Raw genomic sequence first — 20,551 nt, forward strand, 5'->3', positions numbered from 1 at the left:
GCCTTTTCATGTGTTCCCAAAGTTCCCCAGAGTGATGACAACTGAGGTTCATCTTTACCCCCCCATCCTTTCCCCAGGTGTTGTTCCCATTTGCAGTATCCGGTTCCACCTCCCTTCACAGCTTGCAGGGATCTGTTCAGCCTGTGACACCCCTGGGCCTTGTCCAAGGCTGCTGTGCTGGAGCTGCTGCATGGTCCAGGCACAGGCAGCAAGCCCTGCCTGCCAGGGATTGTGGGCTGCTCCAGCTTTGTGCATGAGGCCCCTGGCAGGCTCAGAAATGGCAGCTTCTGCCCGAGCAACATTTTTTTGGGAGCTAAAGAGGATGCAGAGAGAAGAATGTGGGGCCACAGCCTAAAGCACTGACTGAAATGAAGAGGGGTGCTCGTTATGCTGATGATGGAGAGGGGGATCCCCCGTGTCTCCCCAGCACCTGTGTGGACACGACTTGTCCCAGAGTGTTTTCCCCCAGGAAACATGTAACTGAGGCAGGCACAAGGGTGGAAGGTGCTCGTGGGCAGGAGAGAGTGCAGGGAAAGTCTGGGATAGGCAGGAGTGTGGGCTGTCTCAGTGAGGCAGGTGAGGGCTGGCTGTGGTTAAGGGGTACCCCCACACCACGGACTGCAGTGTGAGGCCACGAGTGGTGACAAGCTGGAAAAGGGACATCCTGAATCCAGCACTGAGGTCCCGAGGCTGCGAGGCTGAGCTACAAGCTGGGTCCCTGACATATTTGTGACATATACGGTAATGTGGAGCCACGGGGAAAATCCCACGGGGCTCTCTGGAAAACACACGCCCAAGAAAGGCTGCAGGGAGCGCAGAGAGGGGTCGCGGGTGGGCTTTATCTCATCTCATCTCAGCAGTCCCGTCCCACAGACGCTCCCGACTCGGGGCACCCCCGCGCCGGCTGCGGAAGGACGGGGTGATGCTGCCCTCGCGTGGCCGCCGGCCGCACCGCACAGTGCCCGGATTCGGGTCTGCCCCAAATCCTCCCTTCCTCCACTCCCAGCGCGGAGACCGAGGAGGGAGGGGAAGGGCAAACAGCTTGTCCGTGTGCTGGCAAACTTGTCCCCATCTTGCCCCACCACGATGGAAAGCCAGCTGTCAGAGGTCTGCCCAAAGTCAGCAGTGAGAGCAAGAAGCAGAGGTGTGACCCCCCCCCCCCCCCCCCCAGGCAGCGGAGGGGTGGGAATGGCCTCATTCTGCTTCATCACAGGGGCCTGCATCCTCTTCTTCCTCCTCCTCTGGGTGTGTGATCCCCGCGGCAGAGCGTGCCATGGCCTTCATCCAGCGCCGCTTCAGCTCCTCAGTGTCGGCCATGAAGGTGAACACCTGCCGGGACTGCGCCAGCTGGAAGAGGTGCCGGGACTCGCTCTGGGGCATGTCCCGCACCTGGTAGCCCAGCAGGGGGATGGAGGTGTGGGCTCGGACATCCTGCCAAGAAGAGAGACAGAGGTGGGAGGCAGGGGATGGACACAGTGAGATGTCCCTTGGGCACAGTGGGATGCCCCTGGGGGTGGATCTGAGCCAGGTCTCACCTGGGGGGCTGCATAGACGTAGAGCACGAGGGGATCGTCCTGTGGGATCACGAACCAGCCCCGCGTGCCCCCCTTCCCGTTCTTGTCCAGCAGCTGCAGGGAACTGCAGAGCAAGCTCCTGCTTGATACCTCTGCAGCTCCTTTCTGCCAAAATAACCAACAAATCCCTCAATACCCAGTGCAGATGGTAGAAAGGGCACTGAGCTGAGATAATTTCCTGGGGATTTCCCTGCCCACTCCAGAAAACCCCCGAAGCAGGAGCATGTGAGGGGGTGTCCAGGCTATGACAGTGATGCTGACATCCTGTGGTAAAGGGAGCTCCGGCTGCTTGGTCCCAAGGGAGGGAGGGAGATCAACACATGCACCTTCTGACTTCTGTACGAGTGACTCCCACCCCTCCTGCTGCGGGTGCAGGGCCAGGCTGGGACAGCGAGGCTGGAGGCCAAGGTATGTGACAATGCTCAGAGTGCATGGGGAGGCCGGAGGCCGGGCAGTACTGGGCGGAGCTCACCTCCAGGATGCCTTTGTACTTCCCCTCGCGGTCCTCGAGCACCGTGTGGCCGGTCAGGAAGATGAAACACTCCTGGCAGACGCGGTTTGGGCGGTTCCCATCGTACTGCAGCTCGGCCTTGTAGTCGGAGCAGCGAGCACACACCACCTGCAGCCACCAGACAGGGACACTGGTGACACTGGGCCAGGGCTAGGGGACCCAGGAACAGCTCCATGAGGAGTTGAGGGACAGGAGCAGCCCTAAGCCTAGGAAATGGGTACAAAGTGTAAGAGAGGTGCACTCCCGGCCCAGCGGCCACCTGAGCAGGCCAGGAGGGAGGGAAGGGGGGACTCACATATCCACAGGCTCGGCAGTGGTGCCTGCGGCGGGTGATGGCGTTGAAGGGCTCCTTGCAGCGCATGCACATGGTCACCAGATTGTCCCGCACCCACTGTGGGGCTCGGCGGCCCAGCTCCTCTGTCTGGGGTGGGAGACCATAGTGTGGGTGGTCCCAGCCCCTGTGTCCTCACCCCTTCCCCTCCCCTGCCTCCCCCCAGGTCAGTTTAGTTTAGCTGTCCCCCAGGGACAGTAAAGCACAGCAAGGTGTGTTCTTCTGAGCAGCTGGAGGCAGGTGGGGCACAGGGAAGGCACAAGGGTTACCTTCAGTGCAGGGGTGTCCGTCTCCAGTCCATGAACTGCTGCCTTAAAGGTCTCACTCTTCTTCTCCTTCCTGTCAATGGCATCTTGGAAGGCCTAGAGGGGAAGGCAGGGCTGGAGGGGCACTGGTGGTGCCCTGTCCAAGGGCATCCAGCTGGGATGGGGGGCTGTGTCCCTTCTCCCAGCACTCAGTGGTACCTTGATCCAGGCATTCATCTCCTCTGAAGACCTGGTTACAAAAAGGAGGTAGATGAGCTGTTGTCCCTCCTCCTCAAGGGTCTGCATGATATCACCCTTCCCCTTACCTGGCTTGGAGCTCCAGCGTCCGCTGCTTTCCCGAGACCAGGAAGGTGTGAGGGAACTCAGTGTCCTTCAGCTCCCGCACCTGTGGGAGACCAGAGAAAGGATGTGGAGCTGAACCCACTTCCAGCACACCTGGACCTTTCTCCATGACATGGGACACAGGCATGTCCCTCAGGCACAAGCCCTTCAGCCCCTCAGGTCCCCCATGCACAAGATTTCACTGGCATTTCCCAGGACCAGAGTATCAACCCCACTCACAAAGCCACCCACCCCTGGCTCCAGCTCCTCCCTCCCTCCCTCCCCCCAATAAAGTTCAGGCAGCAGCTGCACCCCAGAACAGAGACTTTTGGAGGAGTCAGGAGCTGGGGGAAGCACAAAGTGCCTGTCTGACCTTCATGCCCTCCACATCCATGCGGAGGTGGACCTGGAACTCGGCGCCCACCTGGATGACCTTGGGCACGCAGTACAGCAGCATGTTGTTGAACTGGGAGGGGAGAAGAGGGTGGATTGGAGTCCAGCACCACCTGCTCCAAGCTGTGGGCTTCCCTGGGGTCTGGGGCCCTCCACTCCCCAGGGCTGAGCTGGTCCTTGGGAAGAATCCCACCTAAAACTTGACTGTGTCTGCCCCAGCCCCCTCCAACCCTGCGAAGGTGAAGCATCTCCCAGGGCTGCCACGCCCAGGGATCAGCAGATTCCCAACCCTGTTCTTCACAGGGTGCCCTACACTGAGTGAGGTCAACCCCACTCCCCCAAGCTCTGAATTCCTCCCCTCTGTGTCAAGGTGACCCAGCAACACGCTGGCCAGGCTGTGCTGCCCCTCCCTCCACTCCCATCTCATCTGCTCCCTCCCCTTGTCCCAGCACCCCAGCTCCCACCAGGAACAGGTACTTCTCCGATGTGCTGTTGTTGCGGGTGGAGATTTTTTGGATTGGTCCCTCCTTGATCAGCTCGTTGGAGGGATCCACGATGTCATCCTCGAGGCCCAGCCTCTGATAGACCACCCAGAGGTTCTGCAGCCGTTCCTGGGGCAGACACACGGACCTGTTTGTGTGGCGTGCTGAGCAGCCACAACCTTGTCACTGCTGGTCCCCCCCATGCCCACCTCCCAGCCAGTTGCTGAGTACTGGGAGAGGTGGCACAGCTCTCTCAGCTGAGACTGATCTTTGGAAGCAGCTCCCAAAGCTGGTCACATCCCAGCTGATGGTACAGATGTGACTTCCCCAGGCTTAGGGTGGTGGGGGTGGGCATTAAGAGCAGGGTCTAGGCTCCACAACTGAACCCACAGGGCTCTTGTCCCCTTCAGGGGGACTGTGCTCTGAGCTGCAAAGCATTTCCAGCTGGGACAGGGCCTCACCATCTCGGCAATAGCTGCATTGGAGTGCTTGGCCACCATAAAAATCATCTCCAGGGCCTCTGCAATGAGAACAGACAGGCTGGAGGTGAAACACCTGCTCTGGAGCTGTGGGAGGAAGCTTCTGGCTCTGTCCCTCATGGATGCACATGAGTAGCAGCTGCTGCCCTTCCCAAGTGGCCCTGAAATGCTGTGCAGGAGTCTGGGTACAGCTGGACAGCACATGGAGGGGTCTTGGAGGGACAGACAGCCCACTCCTGTATCCCTCCATCTCAGCAGGACTGGGAACTATGTTACCCACAGGGGTTTGAAAGCTCCCCCAGCTGCTACAGGTCTCTTTAGGGGATGCTGTGGACACCTGACACACTATCGTTCCCCTCCCCAGCCCCTGAAAAGGCACATTAATCCCTCTCCCTGCTAAAGAAGGCTCAGACTGAGAGGTTTATCCAAGGGCACAGGGCAGCTGGTGAGTGAATCCAGGTATTCTGGAGCCCATGTACAACACCAGGAGTTGTTTCTCCCTACAATCCCCCCTGCCCTCCCCACCGTGTGGACCCAGAGCCCTTACTCTCGGCATCGCCCCTGTCCGGGGACTGGGGCGGGAGTTTCCGGACATAATCCTTCAGGAGGAGCTCGTAGCGTGGGATTCTCTGCACAGGTTCCAGCATGTGGTGCTGCAGCGTCAGGTTAGCACAGACCTTCCTCTTCTGGGCAGGGACAGCAGGCACGGAGAGAGGAACTGTGACCAAGGCAGCTCCCACCCTCTGCTGCTTCCCCGTTCCCAGATTTTGGGAGGTCTGTGCAATTCCCCCGCCCTGCCCTTACCTGGATGTCAGCAATGAGCTCCTGAAAGGGGGGTGATTTCTCTGACCAGGCAGTGATGAGCTCTACGGCCTTGTCAAAGTTCTTCACATACTCCCCATACATCTTGAGGAAGGGTGCAAGCTTCTGGATCACATCCCCAATGCGGGGGTTGCGGTTCCTGCAAGAGGGAACCACAGACCAGCAGTTTCCTCAGTCTGTCAGAGCGGACAGACAATGAGGGATGAACTGAAGGACCATGGTGGAGGACTGAGGCTTTCCCTGCTACATCCCCACACCATTTCCTGCTCTCCACAACAGGAATGTCCCCACCTTGCAGCCAGCCTGGGCTGTTCATACCTGGGCACACCCTCAAACCACCTGAGATGTCACCCAAATTTCTATACACTGAACGTCTTAAAGAAGGGTTTTCCAGCACAAGACATTTGGAGCAAAGACTGGTGGCAGCCCAAACTCAGTGCTGCTGCTCTCCCATTCTAGTCAAGCCACCCAGGTGTCCTGTCCTCCCCTCCTGCATCTCACCAATCCTCCATGCGCTTCCGCAGCTCTGGCAGGAAGAACTCAGCATGGAACTGGTAGATGGAGGAGATGTTGGAAAAGATCATTTTCACCACTTCCTCTGGGACTGTCTTTCCAGTTTTGGCTTCTTTCATCAGCTCTGTATAGAATACCTGGAAGAAAGAAGGGTGGACAAAAAGGGCCAGGGAAATGCTTGAAGATCCCATTCCCTCTCTGAGACTGGCACATCACCCAGTGAAAGGCCTGACTGTGCAGGAGGGAAATCCCAGTCTCCAAGAGGAGAGGGGAATGGAAGGCTTTGCTGGGACAAGTGTGCTTCCCAGAAGTGTGGGGTGTAGAAAAGGCAAAGGCCAGATCCAATCTCTGGTTGTAAAGACCAGTAGCCCACATATTTCTCATTTTTACAGCTTCAGTCTCTCCAAAATCCCCTTGCACTGGTCCCTCCACTCCCCAGTTCACCTGGTCAAGGAGGTGGAGGCGGTTGACATAAGCCTGCTCTGTGTCCAGCAGCTCCAGTGCAATTTTCTTTTCCTCTGGTTCCTGCATGGGGAGCAAGGCTCAGTCTTGTGGGCAGAGATGAGACTCTGAGCCAGCTCTGTCTGAGTGTGGGTACCCACCAGCCTCTGCAGCTCACCTGGCTGCCAGGCTCCAGGCCTGGGCCCTGTGGCCTCCTCCAGTCATCCTCACGGATTTTGTATCGCAGTGAACGGAGGCATTTGAAGCTGAGTCCACGCCGACCTTGCTGATCCTTCTCCTCATTCTCTTCTCTGGTCAGGGAGCGGCTCTGGCTGGCAGGGAATGTTGGAAGCTGTTGGGGCTGGCTGGCTGCCTGCTTGTCCCTCTGGGCAGATGTGCTGTCCCTGCTACAAAGGAATGTGATCAGCTCAGCCATTCCCCCAGCATAGCCCCCAGGCCCAGCTTGAAGCCACCAAAAGGGACAAGAGCAGCAGCTGCCCAGCGCTGACGCTGCTCTGCTCCACCACAGCTCTGCAATGCAAACATCCTCAGCATCCTCCATGGGGACAGGATCCAGCCTCTCTTCTCCCAGAGCCCCCTGCTGCTGTGCCCAGTCCCTCTCCTGCTCTAGAAAAGCAGGAGCCTGCTGTTTATCCCACCCACAGCTCTGGCTTTCTGCCTGCTGCCACCACGGAGAAAAGCAAGGAGAAGCCAAATAGCCATGAGTTTTGAGCCTAGAGCAGGCCATGTGTGGGTGTTTTTGCAGACAGGTTGTTTTTTGGTGGTGTTCTCTCCTCCCTTTTCTGGCAAAGACAAAGAAAGCAGGTCCAGAGCAGGCATGAGGGAGCAGCCAGGCTGTGAAGGTGACAGCAAGTGACTTGTCTGTCATCCAAGAGCTGGTCCCTGCAGGAAACTGCTCTGGGCAAAAACTGGAAAGATATCTACTGTTGGTCTGCAGACAGGAGTGGGATGGATAGGGTGGGAAAGACATGAAGAAACTGGACATCAAACTGCAAAGTTGAGGACAGAAGGTGACTGAGGAGCAGAGACTCATTTGAAGAGGATGTGAGTTCCATCCCATGCTCAGGATGTCCATGAGCTCAGGAGTGAATCCACAGCCATGCACAAATCCCCTCCTGTCCAGGGGGACTGGCAGAACCCTTCAAAGACAAAGAGGCTCTTTCCATCTTTCCCGGTGCCTCCCAAATCTGTGTCAGCTTAAAGCCACAGCTGAGTCCTAACAGGGAACTTCTCTCTTTCTATTTACACTGACTTAGGCCAAACCATGGTCTGTTCCAAAATGCTCTGCTCATTCCCAGGATCCCCAGCTTCCTCTGAAAGTCCCAAGTTACTTTTGTTTCCTCTAAATCAAACTCACACTCCAGGGCAAACAAGAAACACACTGCAGCAGTGACATCAGGGCAGATCAAACACTGCAGTGCTTCCAACACAACATCACTGTGGGATGGTGGGGACAACCATAATGCCCGGGGGAAGGCACACAGAAGAGATGCAGGAGTTCCTGGAATGAAAGGAAGTCTCATGCCTGAGCATCTTCAGGAATTGCTGCAATACTCACCTGCCCAACCACTCAGCCTCTCCAAGGCTCACTGAGAACATCTCATGGGTACAAGGAATGGCAGGATTCCGTATCTTGATTCAGGAGATGGAGACACGGAGACACAGCCCTGACAATAACTCACCTGAAGCCTTAGAATTACTTTTACACCACAGCCAGGGCAGATCCCCTCACTCAGACCCCAGCACATGTTGTCTGAGGATCCCAGCTCACACTCCAGGGGAAGGAGCTGTTTTAAGAAAGGAATTCTCTCTCTCCCTTAACATAATACTTTATGTTTCCTTTTCCAGGAGCCATGCCTCTGCAAACAACAGGACTGTCTGAGGCTGGGACCCTCCCAGACACCCAGGCAGTTAATTCCCAGTGAAAACCCCTGCCTTTTCCAGGATTCCTTTCCCCAGCAGCAGCAGCAGGATGCACCAGCCAGGCTGAGTGTGAAGATGCTGAGTGTGGGGGAATGGGCTGCCACAGCCTAACCCTGAGCCAGGAAGAACCACTCACACCCCACTGAGGTTTTCAGATTTCTGCTCATGACCCGCAGCAGGAGGAAGACGCAGAGGCAGACCCGAGTGGTGAAGAATTGCAATCACCTTGTCAGCTTCTCCACAGGCTCCAAACCACCCCCACAGTGGGTTTCTTCCTTCCCAAACCTGCTCCACATGGAGCCCTAACACACCCTCAGCACCCAGAGCCCTCCTGCCTTACCAGTGCTCTTCAAATGCAGCTACCAGCTTCACCACGCTCTGCTGAATATCCACCTTTCCCTCCATGGCATGGGCTGGGAGCAGGTCCTGGGTATCCAGGAGCTGCAGAGGCAGGTGCTGGAGGCTGTAGCTCCTTCCTCTGTCCCCCTCTCTGCTCTGAAGTGTTTCTGTCTGCAGTTTGGGAATGAGGATTTTCACAAGGCAAAGCCCATCCGCTGCCCTCTCTGTGGTAGCAGAGCTTGTCTCTGGGTTGGCCTCAAAAGGGAAGGGAAAGAGGAAGCACAGCAGTTTGTGGGCAGGAGAAACGCTGAGAAAACACTGGGAATTGCTTCAGTTTGGGAGGAATAAAAGTGGTGGCACAGCCAAGGCCAGAGCAGCAGCAGGGATGGTGCAGGGCAGGTGTGACCTGGGACACCTCCCAGCTGTGCAGCCCAGGTGGGGTGGGCTGTGTGCCACCAGGCTGGGCTTCGGGATGGGAGTCTGGACAGTCCAGATGGCTGGAGGGGCCAGGAATGGGCTGGCAGGAAGGACCCTGGTGCCCAGGCAGGGCTGATGTGTCTGTCCCAAACACCAACAGCTGCACAGCTCTGGGGCCAGCCCCGGATTGCTGGTAACAACAGCCAAGGATTGCTGGTAACAACCATGAGAAAGAACAAGACGTGGCTGGAGAAGGGGCCACGTGGAGGTAGGACCACACTTTTGCAGAAAGGTCTGAACGACTGCACTGTGCAGGAGAACCAATTTGCACAGAAAGTGAGAAACCATCCCAGAGCTTGTGCCCCAGGACCCTGCACATGCCGTCAGCCAGAGCAAGGCTGGAATCTGGACTGGAGATCTCCTTCCCTTTTTCCTATATTATTTTCCTAGAATTTGGGGGGGGTGGGTGTATTTCCTCCTTTCCTTTCCTTTCCTTTCCTTTCCTTTCCTTTCCTTTCCTTTCCTTTCCTTTCCTTTCCTTTCCTTTCCTTTCCTTTCCTTTCCTTTCCTTTCCTTTCCTTTCCTTTCCTTTCCTTTCCTTTCCTTCTCCTTTTTTTCCTTCTTTATTTTCCTTTCCTTCCTTTCTTCTCTCTCTAACTTGTATCCTCTTTTCTCTCTCCCCTTTCCCCAAACCCCTCTGCCGTGTTCTCACAAACCCCGTCAGGCAGTGACAGCCGAACCCCTAAAACCCTGGCCCGTTTCCCTCCTTGCCGCCGCCATTACCGCCCCTCAGGCGGTCCCCCCCACCCCTCTCCCGGGGAATGGTTCCTCCCGCCGTGGTTCCTCCCACACACCCCCCCCCCCGCCGTGCCGCGGTGGTGGCGGCCGGCTCGCGGCGCGGTGACGCGCGAGCCATGGCGGCCATGGCGGCGCTGCCCCCGGGGCCGCTGTCGCCGCCTGGCGGGGGCGCGGCGGACGCGGCGGGGCCTGAGGGGGCTGAGGGCCTGTTCGTGCTGCTGGGCGCGGGGCTCGCCGCCGCCAGCCACCCCCTGCTCTACGTCAAGCTGCTCGTGCAGGTCCGCTCGGGCGGGGAGCTGGAGGGGGTGGTCGGCGGGGTGGGAGGAATCCCGTGTGTAACGAGGGTCGCGATTCTAGGACAAGCGGAGGACTTGTGGATAATGCTCCCGTGGAGGTCAACGTGCGCTGGGAGTCACTGTATATACAGCTCTCCCCAGTATAACGGGGCCCCTGGGCGGTGGGGGGCATCTTTAGGACGGGGGGGCCCCAGTGTTTGTAACGGGATGGGATCCCAGTGGATGATGGGGCACTGGGGCCCCGGGATAACGGGAGGAGGTGGATTCCTGCATAGCGTCCCTACGGAAAGCCCCACGGGCTAGGATTGTGCATACGGTATGTGCAGCCTTCCCCGTTACAATGAGACCCCCTGTGTAATGGGGACATCTACAGAATAGGGGCGCCTATAGAACGGGGGACCCGCATATGTAAGGGGATGGAGTCCCTGTGTATGAGGGGGGATCGGGACCCCAGTGTAATGAGTGGATGTGGATTCCTGTTTTGTGCCCTATGGATGCCTCCATGCACTGGGGGTCACTCTATATACAGCCCCCCATAATAATCCCCCCCTGAGCACTTGTGGAATGAGGGACATCTGGGTAATGGAGTGCCCCATATGCAAGGGGATGGGGTCCTCTATACACTGGCAGACCCTATAAAAAAGTGGGGTCCTATGTAATAGGACTGTGAGGATGCCTTCTACGACAGGGGTGCTCTATATAGGGAGTAGGGTACACCATATAAAGGAGGGGTGAGGCCCTCTATACAGTGGGGGCTCCTTTGTAGTTGGGACCCCTCCTATGACGGGGAATGGGGACACCCAGTAATCTGGGAACCCCTATAAAATTACCCCTCTGCCACTGGGGCTTCCCATGTAAAGAGAGATAGGAAACCCCAAGACTCTCTCAGTAACAGGGACCCCCTAAAATGGGAGGGTGGAGGACCCCCTGTAACCTAGGGACCCCATAATATGGGGAAAGGAGTGTCTGAGAGTGATGGAGGGATGCTGGGATCAATCCTGTTCATCACAGGGACTTGGGGAACACCAGGACAGACACCTGCTCATGAGGTTTCTCTCTCAGGTTGGGCATGAGCCACTACCTCCAACCATTGGAAGAAATGTGCTGGGGAGGAAGGTCCTGTACCTGCCGGGCTTCTTCACCTATGGTGAGTGACTGTCCCTCCCTGCCAGTATGAGGTCCTGCCCTCGGGGAATCAGGGCTGGGAGCTGCCAGGCAGACTGAGCTGAGCCCCAGCATCACTCTCACAGCCCCTTGGGGTCATCCCAAGGCTGCAGTGAGGGATAAACCAGCACAGCTCCTTGCAAGGCTGTCAGATTTATGTACCTGTTGCTGGGGACAGGGGAGTGGTGGCCACAGTGTTGGTGCTGCTCCATGTTCTTGTGGCATATTGCTCTGGGTTTGCACTGTGGTGGAGGGGTTTGGGGGATTTTAGGTGGTGTAGGCTTGCTGCAGGAGGGCTTTGTGTGGTTTGGAGATTGCACAATACTTGCCTTTTGCTCCAAAAAAGTCCTGGAATAATCTGCCCCCTGCCCTGCTCATTTGTGTTGTAGATGGAACCTTAAAGGGACAGAAATACCAAGAAAAGGGCAGGTAATATGTTTAGAAAGAAAAAAAGTATTTTCCTCTTTTTGTGGGTGGAGCAGCATGGCAGAGGTGGGTGAATACTTTGTGACCTGCTGTCGCAGCAGGTTTGCTGTGGGGAAGGAGGATGCACTGTCCTGATAGCCAAGCTGGGCCAATCCCAAAATCAGCTAGTGGTATCCAGCACAGGAGCAGGATGAGAGCACTAGAAGCCCATCCTGGGATGCCCAGGGCTGGAAATGCTCCAGTGTTGCCCTTTGGATGATGCAGTTTCTGAACAGATGGGCAGTGTTGGGTGATGGAGAGGTGCAGAGCCTGCCTGGCTTCGCTTGGACAGCACAGGACAGGGGCCAGGAGCAGTCAGCAGCCACCAGCACATTGTGGGTTCTATCCCACCTCGTTATATATGGGAAAAATGGGATCTCTGGGCTTTTTTTTTTTGTTGTTTGCAACTGGAGACCTGAGGAAATGTGCCTGGGAGAAGGTGGTGGGGCAGGAACTGAATGTGGGTTTGTGAGATCCGTATGAGCCCTGAGTCAGACCTTCCTGGGATGGAGGGAAGAGGTGACAGCACAGAGCACATGGGATGATGGGATGATCCCCTCTGCCTGGTTCAGTCCAAACTGCCTCAGAGCCTTTTCAGGTGAGCAAAACCATGAAAAGACAAAAAGTAGCCCAAAATATTGTAGCTGTCCTTCCAGATTAGGTAGATGACAGAGTAAGAATTCTTGTCCTTCAGTATGAAGTTTATTTAGGACTGTGTCAATAAATCACTTCCTCTGGGGCCGTGGAGTGGCTGCCCTGCTGAGCTGAGCCTGGCGTGGTTTCAGCTGAACCCTGGGGCTGTTTGGGTGCTCTCCATGCATTGTCCCCTTCCTGACTGACAGCAGCCTGCTGTTGTCCCACCCAGCCAGACACATTGTGGAAGTGGATGGGAAAAGAGGCCTCTTCCGTGGCCTGGCTCCTCGCCTCATCTCAAGCACTTTATCAACCATCACCAGGGGGAGTGTGAAAAAGGTAAAGGTCAGCTTCTCTCTCCATTAATCACCTGCAGGGTCAGTGCTACTGCAGCAAGTGCCTGCAGCCAGCCAGGTTTGCACAGAACTGGTGCACCCATCCCTCTCCATCTCCTAAGGGAATATTCCTCCAGTGCCCTTATCCCCAAAGGATTTTTTTTATTTATAAACCATTTTAATTTGATTTGGCATCCCCTTGCCTTGTATCCTCTGTCAGCAGTTTTGTGACTCCTCTGTTCCTCTATTTTACTTTCCATCCTTTCTTCTCCTGTTTTCCTTCTTTGCCTCTTTGCCTCCTTGCATCTAAAGCATGGTTTTCGTGGTTTCCCTCTGTCCTCAGACATTGTGGGTCAGTATCGCCATCAGTTCTGACCATGTTTCTTCCCTCTTCACTCAGGCTTTTCCCCTGGAAGACATGGAGCACGTGTCCAACAAGGATGATGTGAAAACTTCTCTTAGGAAAGTGGTCAGAGAGGTGAGAAGTGGATATTGCCTATTAATGAGTGGCTGGGGAGGTCCCTGGAGATGTGGATGAGATTACTTGGAGAGAAACTGGAGTGAGAAGCGTGTGGTGTTTGGTGGCCATTCTGTGTCCCTTCATGAAATAATTCACAGGAATAGAGGTTTACCACAAAAACAGATCTCAAAAGTGGGACCCAAAATGGGTTTCCCCACACTGAGGGAAAGTGAGGCTGCACACTGGGCTGTGCAGGAGGAGCAGCACAGCTTTTCACACGGGTGTTTTCTGCTCCTTCCCAGACATCCCACGAGATGATGATGCAGTGTGTGTCCCGGGTTGTCTCACACCCGCTGCATGGTGAGTCCTGTCCCCTGGCTGGCAGCCCCCCCCAGACTGGGAATCACCCCAAACCCTGCTTACTCAAGGGGATGATACCTATGATACTTCTCTATCACATGAGGCTGATGCTGGGGTTTGCCTTCAGGCACTAACACAGCTGAGCAACAAGTTTCTCTCTTCCCACTCATCCAGGACCTTGTCCTAGAGATCTTATTTGGGTTAGGGCCAGTAGCAGCCTTCCAGTGCCTAAAGGGACTCCAAGAGAGCTGGAGAGGGATTTTCAATGAGGGTACGTAGAGACAGGACACAGGGAATGGCTTCCCACTGCCAGAGAGCTGGGTTAGATGGGATACTGGGAAGAAGTCCTCCTCTGTGAGGGTGGCGAGGCCCTGGCACAGGGTGCCCAGAGCAGCTGTGGCTGCTCCACCCCAGAAGTGTCCAAGGTCAGGTTGGGCAGGGCTTGGAGCAACCTGGGAGAGTGGAAGGTGTCTCTGCCCATGCCAGGGGGTTTGGAAAAAGATGATTTATCAGGTCCCTTCCAACCCAGACCTCTCTGTGATCCTCTGAAATCCTTCCCACCACTTACAGGCTCAGGAAAGGCCCCAGTTTCTAATGAGTCTTGCAGTGCTGATGACCACTGAGAGGAGCTGGAGATGCTGTGAGTTGAGGGAGAGCAGAAGGGTCATGTTTCATTTTCTTTCACATCCATTACAATCCAAACTGGATTTGTTTCTCTATCAGTCCTGTGTTTCTTTCCTCTCAGTGATCTCCATGCGCTGCATGGTCCAGTTCGTAGGCCGGGAAGTCAAATACAGGTGAGTGGCTGCAGCTTGGGAGGGCCTGGGGTCAGGGGTGCCAGGTGCTCCTATGCCATGGGGAATATCCAGGAGGCTTGAGAGACTGAAAAGTGAATCTGAGCTGTGGTTAGAGGGTGGGTGACTGGGGCTTGAAGGGATGTGGGAAGGCTGGGCTCTGTCCCTGCCGTGCCTCTGTTCCACCTTGTGCCTGTGGGGGTTTGGGGCTCTATACCCCTTGCTGATCACAGCGAGTCTCCTGCCTTTTTCTGTTGGATATTAATGGAAAGGGAAGGCAGCAGGGAGGCAGAGAGGATAACACAAAGCTTTGTTGCAGGTCTGCTTAGCCTGTAAAATTTTTCCAAGCCTTTTGCAATGCCAGCTGCCTCTCTGCAGGGCAAAACTGCCTGTGGAGTGATGTGGAGACATGCTAGATAGGATTGCAGGCAGCCCACAACAGCCAGCTCGAGTTCCCAAAGGCAGGACAGGGTTCTTGGGCTTAGAATCAGCCAAATCAAACCATATCACACAACATCTGCACCCACTCACTCAGAGTTCTTGTACCTTCAGCATTGAACAGTTGTGTGCAGGCTGGGTGTTCTCCCAGGTGTCACTGCAGACTCGCAGAGTACACACACGACCTTCCTTCTCTCAAACCTGCCTGGTCTGAGGAGAGTAAGCAGAACAAGCTGCCTTCTGCTGGAACAACGGCTGGGGGCTGCAGGATGTGTGTGAAGTTACACAGGATAGATGTGGAAGAACTGTGCACACTCACAGCTCTTTTCCTTTCTTGGCAGCGGTGTGTTCAGTGCCATTGGCAGGATATTTAAGGAAGAAGGGATCCTGGGATTCTTTGTGTAAGTGAGTTGTTGTTTAATTACTTTCTCCTGTAGCCTGAAGGCACTGATGGCTCTCCCAGCAGCTCTGCCAACCCCAGCTGGAGTCACAGTGAGCTGAAACTTTGACCAAGGGACTCCTACATCACCCCCACAATTAAAGCTCTGCCTTTGACAGCTCTCCAGTTTGACCATTAAGTTTGCCCCAGATTTTTTCTTATCTTTCTTTTTCCCTTGGTGCTTCTTTATGTTTCAGTGAAGGGCCATTTAAAGCATTTGTTTGTGCAACAGGCACCAAGATCAAGTGCAACAATAAGATCCCTTGTTGAAATGAAAGCCAGGGCCTGGAAAAGCAGCATATTCCTCTGTACAGCACCGTGGGTGCTTGTAATGAGCAGATTTACCTGTGTGCTTGGAGTGTGGTGGTGCCTGGACCAGGAGGAGCTGAAAGGTGTTTCCAGCTGCTTACAGAGTGCAGCAAATTGGTGCATCACTGAAATGGAAGTTTTTGTGGACACTGTTTTGCTTGAACTCTTAATTAATGCTTCCTGCCTTCCTTTTTTACATCTACATGAAAGCAGAATACCCTGCTGTCTCTGCTCGTGGTAGGGAGATAACTCACTTTATTATGTCAATAATAGTAAAGGCAGCTCTGGAATTTCAGTAGGGGTTTTCAGGATGCCTTTGGCTCTGCAGTCACAAAATAAATGGCCTCCAGATGAAACCTGAATGCATCAGGAAGAGAGAAGCAATCACAGGGGGTCTCACCTTGTCCTGCCCCGAGGGGAAATGGCCAGGGGTCTGCAGAGACCCCACCCATTGAGTGTCACTGCTTCTTCCTTTGACAACCCACAGCTTCTCAGCTGAGCTGTGCACCTCCAAATCTGCTCCACTAAATATAGGATCCTCTGGGATGGTCCGTGTGAGTGGGGCATGGCTGGAGCAGGCTGCTCATAACCCTCCCCCTCCCAGGGAAGTGATCTGAAAGAAGCTGCCACATTCCCTTCCATTCACATAAAATAAATGCTGCTGGTAGCCTAATGAAACTTAATAGTTCACAGGAAAGGCTGTAACACAACCCACATTGTCTCAGGAGGTGTTGGGGGTTGGTTGGGCTCTGAAGTTCTACATGCTCTGTAACCCTGTTAGGAAATCCCACTGCTGTGAGGGGAGCACGTGCATCTGAAGGACCAAACTGCTGGTTTTCCCCTCTCAGTCCTTGTGGTGCAATCTCAGCACATCCACTGCCCTAAAATCATGGCAGTGCACTTGTTTTTCATGGCTGTATAACCACCCCCAGCCATAACAGTGGCACACTCTCTCTGGGTGTGTGTCTGGCTAGAGTTAAAGATTTTTCAATGATGGATTTATCTCCCTTCCCTTCATATCTGCAGCAGGCTCCTGCCAGCCCAGGAAGGTGAGCTCCACAACTGCTGAGCATGGTCAGCTCAAGGATGGCTTGTCCCAGGTCCCTTGCACTGGGGTTTCTGCCATTGGGTCATATGACTACATCATTCAGGCTTCCTCCTCTGCCTGCTGCTCTTGCAGCTTTTCATCATCTTAAAAATATTCCTTGTTCAGATTTTGGATATCTCAGCAGGTGTGAGAATTTCAGCACTCACTTTTTTATGACAATAGTAGTAAAGGCAGTACTGGAATTCCAGGAGGGATTTTCAGGCCTGATGCCTTTGGCTCGTGGGCTTTTTTTTAGTTCCTTTCTGCAGCTCTCAGATCCCTGGTTTCCAGTCATCCAGCTCAGGGCCAGCAGCTGTTGTTACTTTGGAGAGGAGAGAGGGATGGGATCCTTACTGGAAGTGGAATAAACAGCTGACTCCCTATCATCAGTTGGGTGAGGTTTTCCTTATGGGGCTGCCTTGGCCCAGCCCTTTGCTTCTGGACTTCATTAGGCTGTGTTGTATCTGCAGCAGCTCAGGAGCTTCAGACTTAACTTTGAGTTAGAGAAATGATGGTTTTTACAAAAGCTGAAAGCCAAACACAAAGCAGAACATCTCACTGAGGCCAGAGAGCTTTGATTTCTTTGTCCTGTCTGCTGCTCTCATGTATCACATCTTTGAAGCCAGTGAATCTTCTGTTGAAGGTTTCTGCTGTGTCTGTCCCCTGAGACCTCAGCTGCATCCCCAGGGCTGCTGGGGCCTTAACAATGCACAGGTTGTTCCTAAAACCAGTCCCAGTCCCTGCTGCTGTGCAGCAACCACAGCAGGAAACAAACTGGTCCCTTGCTCTGAGGAGGCAGCGTCATGTTTGGGAAGAAACAAATGACTCAGATTAATGTGCTTGGAGGTGGCCCTTTCCAGCTCATCAGACACTCGTGTGGCTCCTGACATGCTGCTTTTCAGAACTGACCACATCTGGTCAAACACAGGTTTGACACACACCTGGATCCTTTCGCAGTGGAAGAACCCCTGCAAAATCAGGAAACCCTGCACTGGTGCAGCAGATGCTGCAGAAGCACCAACAAACTGGAGAAACCCTCTGGAATATTTTATTAAAGTTTTAGTGCCATTATACACAAAAGCTGACAGTGCTGGTGCTGCTGGGAGCTCCAGTGTGTCAGTGGGAGGACATTAACCAAAGAACTGTGCTCCTGGGGGTAGCAGGGACTGCGAAAAATCAGAGGGACCCGAGTGTTCCCCCACTTCTCAGTGGAGCAGGTTGTGCAGGAGCAGCCCTCTTCATTTTGATTTCTAAAAGAGGGGAGATTCCACAAAGAGATGAACTTCTCATTCTGCATCCAAAACAGCACCTTCAGAAGTGGAAACCTCTTCATCCGTGTCTCGCTTGGGTTTCTCAGCAGGAGTTGGGCTGGGAACAGATCTGGGATAGAACAAGGGGACTTGAGTCACGCCCAAAAAACAAATCCCAAAAACTTTCCAGCCAGAGCAGCACATGTAGTGCCAAGTTTAAAGGCTGAGAGAGGTCTTCCCTGAAATCTCCCTTTTCAGTTCCTCCCAAAGTAAAAAATTTCATTTTGGGGGAGTGGAGTTCCTCTGAGCAGGTGGAGGGAAGGAGGGCTGGGCACCTCAGGAGGTTCTCCTGGGACCCTCCTGCAGCTCACACCCCTCCTTTTGCCCTTGCAGTGGGTTAGTCCCTCACATCCTGGGGGATGTCATCTTCCTGTGGTGCTGCAATCTCTTGGCTCACTTCATCAACACCTACGCGGTGGACGACAACGTGAGTGGAAGTGCCTGGGGAAGGGCTTGGGGTCTGGACCAAGCACCTGTAGAGGGAAGGAGTTACTGGGGGGCAGGGGTGATTTAATACAGACCCCAGGCTTTGGGGACATCCCTGTGAGACTGCTGTAGGTGCTGTGTCTGCTCGGGGGTGTGCTTCACCTGCACTTTGGGGGATTACAGTTGACAACAAATGCCTTCCCAGACTCCCAGCTGGAGTGCAGCTGCTCTCCGTTGCTTTCTGCTTTGTCCCCTGCTCCTTGCCCCTTGCCTCAGGCTTAGGGAATGTCACATAGTGACAGTGCCAGCCTGGTGTCATCCCCTGCTCCACAGCGCCTTTGGTTTCTCTCTGCAGTTCAGCCAGGCATCGGTGATCCGGAGCTACACCAAGTTCGTGATGGGGGTATGTAGGGAGCTGCCGTGTCCTTTCCCCTCCTCCTGCCACCTCTGGGCTGAGAGCTCCTGCTCTGGGGGCACATGCTGCTCTGTACTTGACATCCCTTATCCAAGGATAACTCTGCTAACATGCAAAAGCTGGAAATAGCGTTTTTGATATGGGGAGCTGCTGGTTTTCTGTGCTTTCAGATCGCTGTGAGCATGCTGACCTACCCGTTCCTTCTCGTGGGAGATCTCATGGCAGTGAACAACTGTGGGTATGTCCTTCACACTGAGATCTAAAGCCTTCCCTTCCTTTCTTGCAGCCCCTTGTTGTCTGAATGGGCTGCTAACGACCGTAAAGCTTTCCTACAGCCCCGTAAAACTCTGTGGCACCTGGAAGAGCTGGCTCGTTTCCTGTCCCAGGTTGTTTATAATTTTACATCAGAGGGCAGAGACACGAGCAGCAGAAAAGCTCACGTGGTGAGAAATTGGGAAAGTTGTGGTGGTGTGGTCTGATCTGAGCTAAGCTGGAGGCACAGGGATCAAAGGGACCGTGCTGGCTCCAGGGAGTAGCACGAGGGAAGCAGAGTTCATATTGCAGCAGTGGGAGCAGACCAAGCTTGCCTTCCCAATTGCACTGCTGCAAGTCTTGTGCATTTGTGCTCATGAGAACAGGATGGGATCCAAGTCTGGTGTAGTGTTCTCTCAGTGTCTGCTGGCTTTTGAAGGTGTAGATACAGTCCTGGACTCTCAGCATCTCCAGGTAACACTCCTTGTTTGTACACTCCAGGGGTAATTAAATTACAGATCTGCTGCATTGTAAATAATGAGCTGTCACTTGGCTGCCAGCCCGGTGTGGACACTGTCCCGTGTCCTTATTCACACTTCCTGCTGCTCTTTTGTTACCTGTGTGGGTAAGGTGACACGTCCACCTCAGCTGTTCCCTGTTGCCGTGCAGGTTGCGTGCGGGCCTCCCTCCCTACGCTCCCGCCTTTGCGTCCTGGATCCACTGCTGGAGGTACCTCAGTGCTCAGGTGAGGGAGCAGAGCACATGCTGGGCTTTGGGCTCCGGGCTCCCCATGCTCCTTCCCCAAGTCTCCAGCATTCCCCAGAAGTGCCTGTGCTGCATCCTTTCCGTGCTCTGCATTCTGCTTCTGTTCCTCCAGTTCTGGCACTAGTACCAGCATGGCAGTCCTGCTCTGCCCGTTGCACACCCCGAGCTTGCAGCCTGCGAGCTTTTAGCCCCTGCATTTGCACACAGCACAGTCTGTGCCCCTCTGCAGCTGTCACCCCTGGGGGAAATGCCCAGCACCCAGAGGGCTGGACCTGACTTCATCCTGCAGAACAGCCCAGGATGCCCAGGCCTTGCAGCCCTGCCATGGGCATGGAGTCAGGCCCTGCTAAAACGGCTGCGGTTCCCTGGCCAGGTCTCAGGCTGCCCTGACCCCGTGCTCTCCTCCTCAGGGGCAGCTGTTCCGTGGCTCCAGCCTGCTGTTCCGCAGGGCGCCCATCGCAGCCGCCTCCTTCCCCATCGACTGATGCCTCGGCAGGGAGAGCTCATCAACTTGGACTCCTCAAGAAAACCCAAGCTTGTTTCTATATCTGTATATTTCTATTTTCTGATCCAAAGTCCATGGTGCCAGAACCGACACCTTCTCTCCAGCAAGGCCAGCAACAGACTTCTGGACATCTGGGTTCAGGCTCCAGCTGGACCAAAGCTTCATCCTCATGGCTGTCTCGACTGGGATGTGTAGCAGAGAAAGTAGAAAGCCATTGTCTCTTTTCTCCAGGCTGTAGCTCTGGAGTTGCTGGGGAAGTCCAGGAATCCAGAAAGTGCCCAGGTACTAAAGGAGCCAGCCATGAACTGCAGGGACAAAAGACTGCTTTGTTCCGCCTGAGCTGGGAAGCAGCAGGAAATCCAAGGTCACCTCCCTGGGAAGGTTATGGCAGGTGACAGCCTCCTGCCTCATCCTTTCTGGAATGAGCACCTTTGCCTGGCAGGTATCTCATCCTGGGCAAGATCAAC

General features: G+C 54.7%; 2 protein-coding genes across 2 annotated transcripts; one reads left to right on the top strand and one right to left on the bottom strand.

Moving 5' to 3' along the window:
- Positions 1-1,194: 1,194 nt before the first annotated feature.
- Positions 1,195-8,482, bottom strand: FGD2 (FYVE, RhoGEF and PH domain containing 2). Its single transcript, XM_062509535.1, has 16 exons — positions 8,418-8,482; positions 6,312-6,540; positions 6,137-6,217; positions 5,681-5,829; positions 5,162-5,318; positions 4,905-5,043; positions 4,340-4,398; positions 3,861-4,007; positions 3,377-3,469; positions 2,988-3,067; positions 2,881-2,911; positions 2,686-2,778; positions 2,381-2,506; positions 2,047-2,193; positions 1,536-1,679; positions 1,195-1,431 (listed from the first exon to the last, which is right to left on the bottom strand). Exons 1-16 carry the CDS (start codon positions 8,480-8,482, stop codon positions 1,195-1,197), a joined length of 1,977 nt encoding a protein of 658 aa, XP_062365519.1.
- Positions 8,483-9,747: 1,265 nt separating this feature from the next.
- On the top strand, positions 9,748-20,195 carry MTCH1 (mitochondrial carrier 1). The gene is made up of 12 exons (XM_062509553.1): positions 9,748-9,909; positions 10,990-11,074; positions 12,422-12,528; positions 12,925-13,002; positions 13,287-13,344; positions 14,090-14,141; positions 14,918-14,977; positions 18,055-18,148; positions 18,503-18,550; positions 18,733-18,800; positions 19,484-19,559; positions 19,990-20,195. Exons 1-12 carry the CDS (start codon positions 9,748-9,750, stop codon positions 20,062-20,064), a joined length of 963 nt encoding a protein of 320 aa, XP_062365537.1. The 3' UTR covers positions 20,065-20,195.
- Positions 20,196-20,551: the final 356 nt, after the last annotated feature.

Source organism: Cinclus cinclus, chromosome 27 (assembly GCF_963662255.1).
Source record: "Cinclus cinclus chromosome 27, bCinCin1.1, whole genome shotgun sequence".
Taxonomy (NCBI): Eukaryota; Metazoa; Chordata; class Aves; order Passeriformes; family Cinclidae; genus Cinclus; species Cinclus cinclus.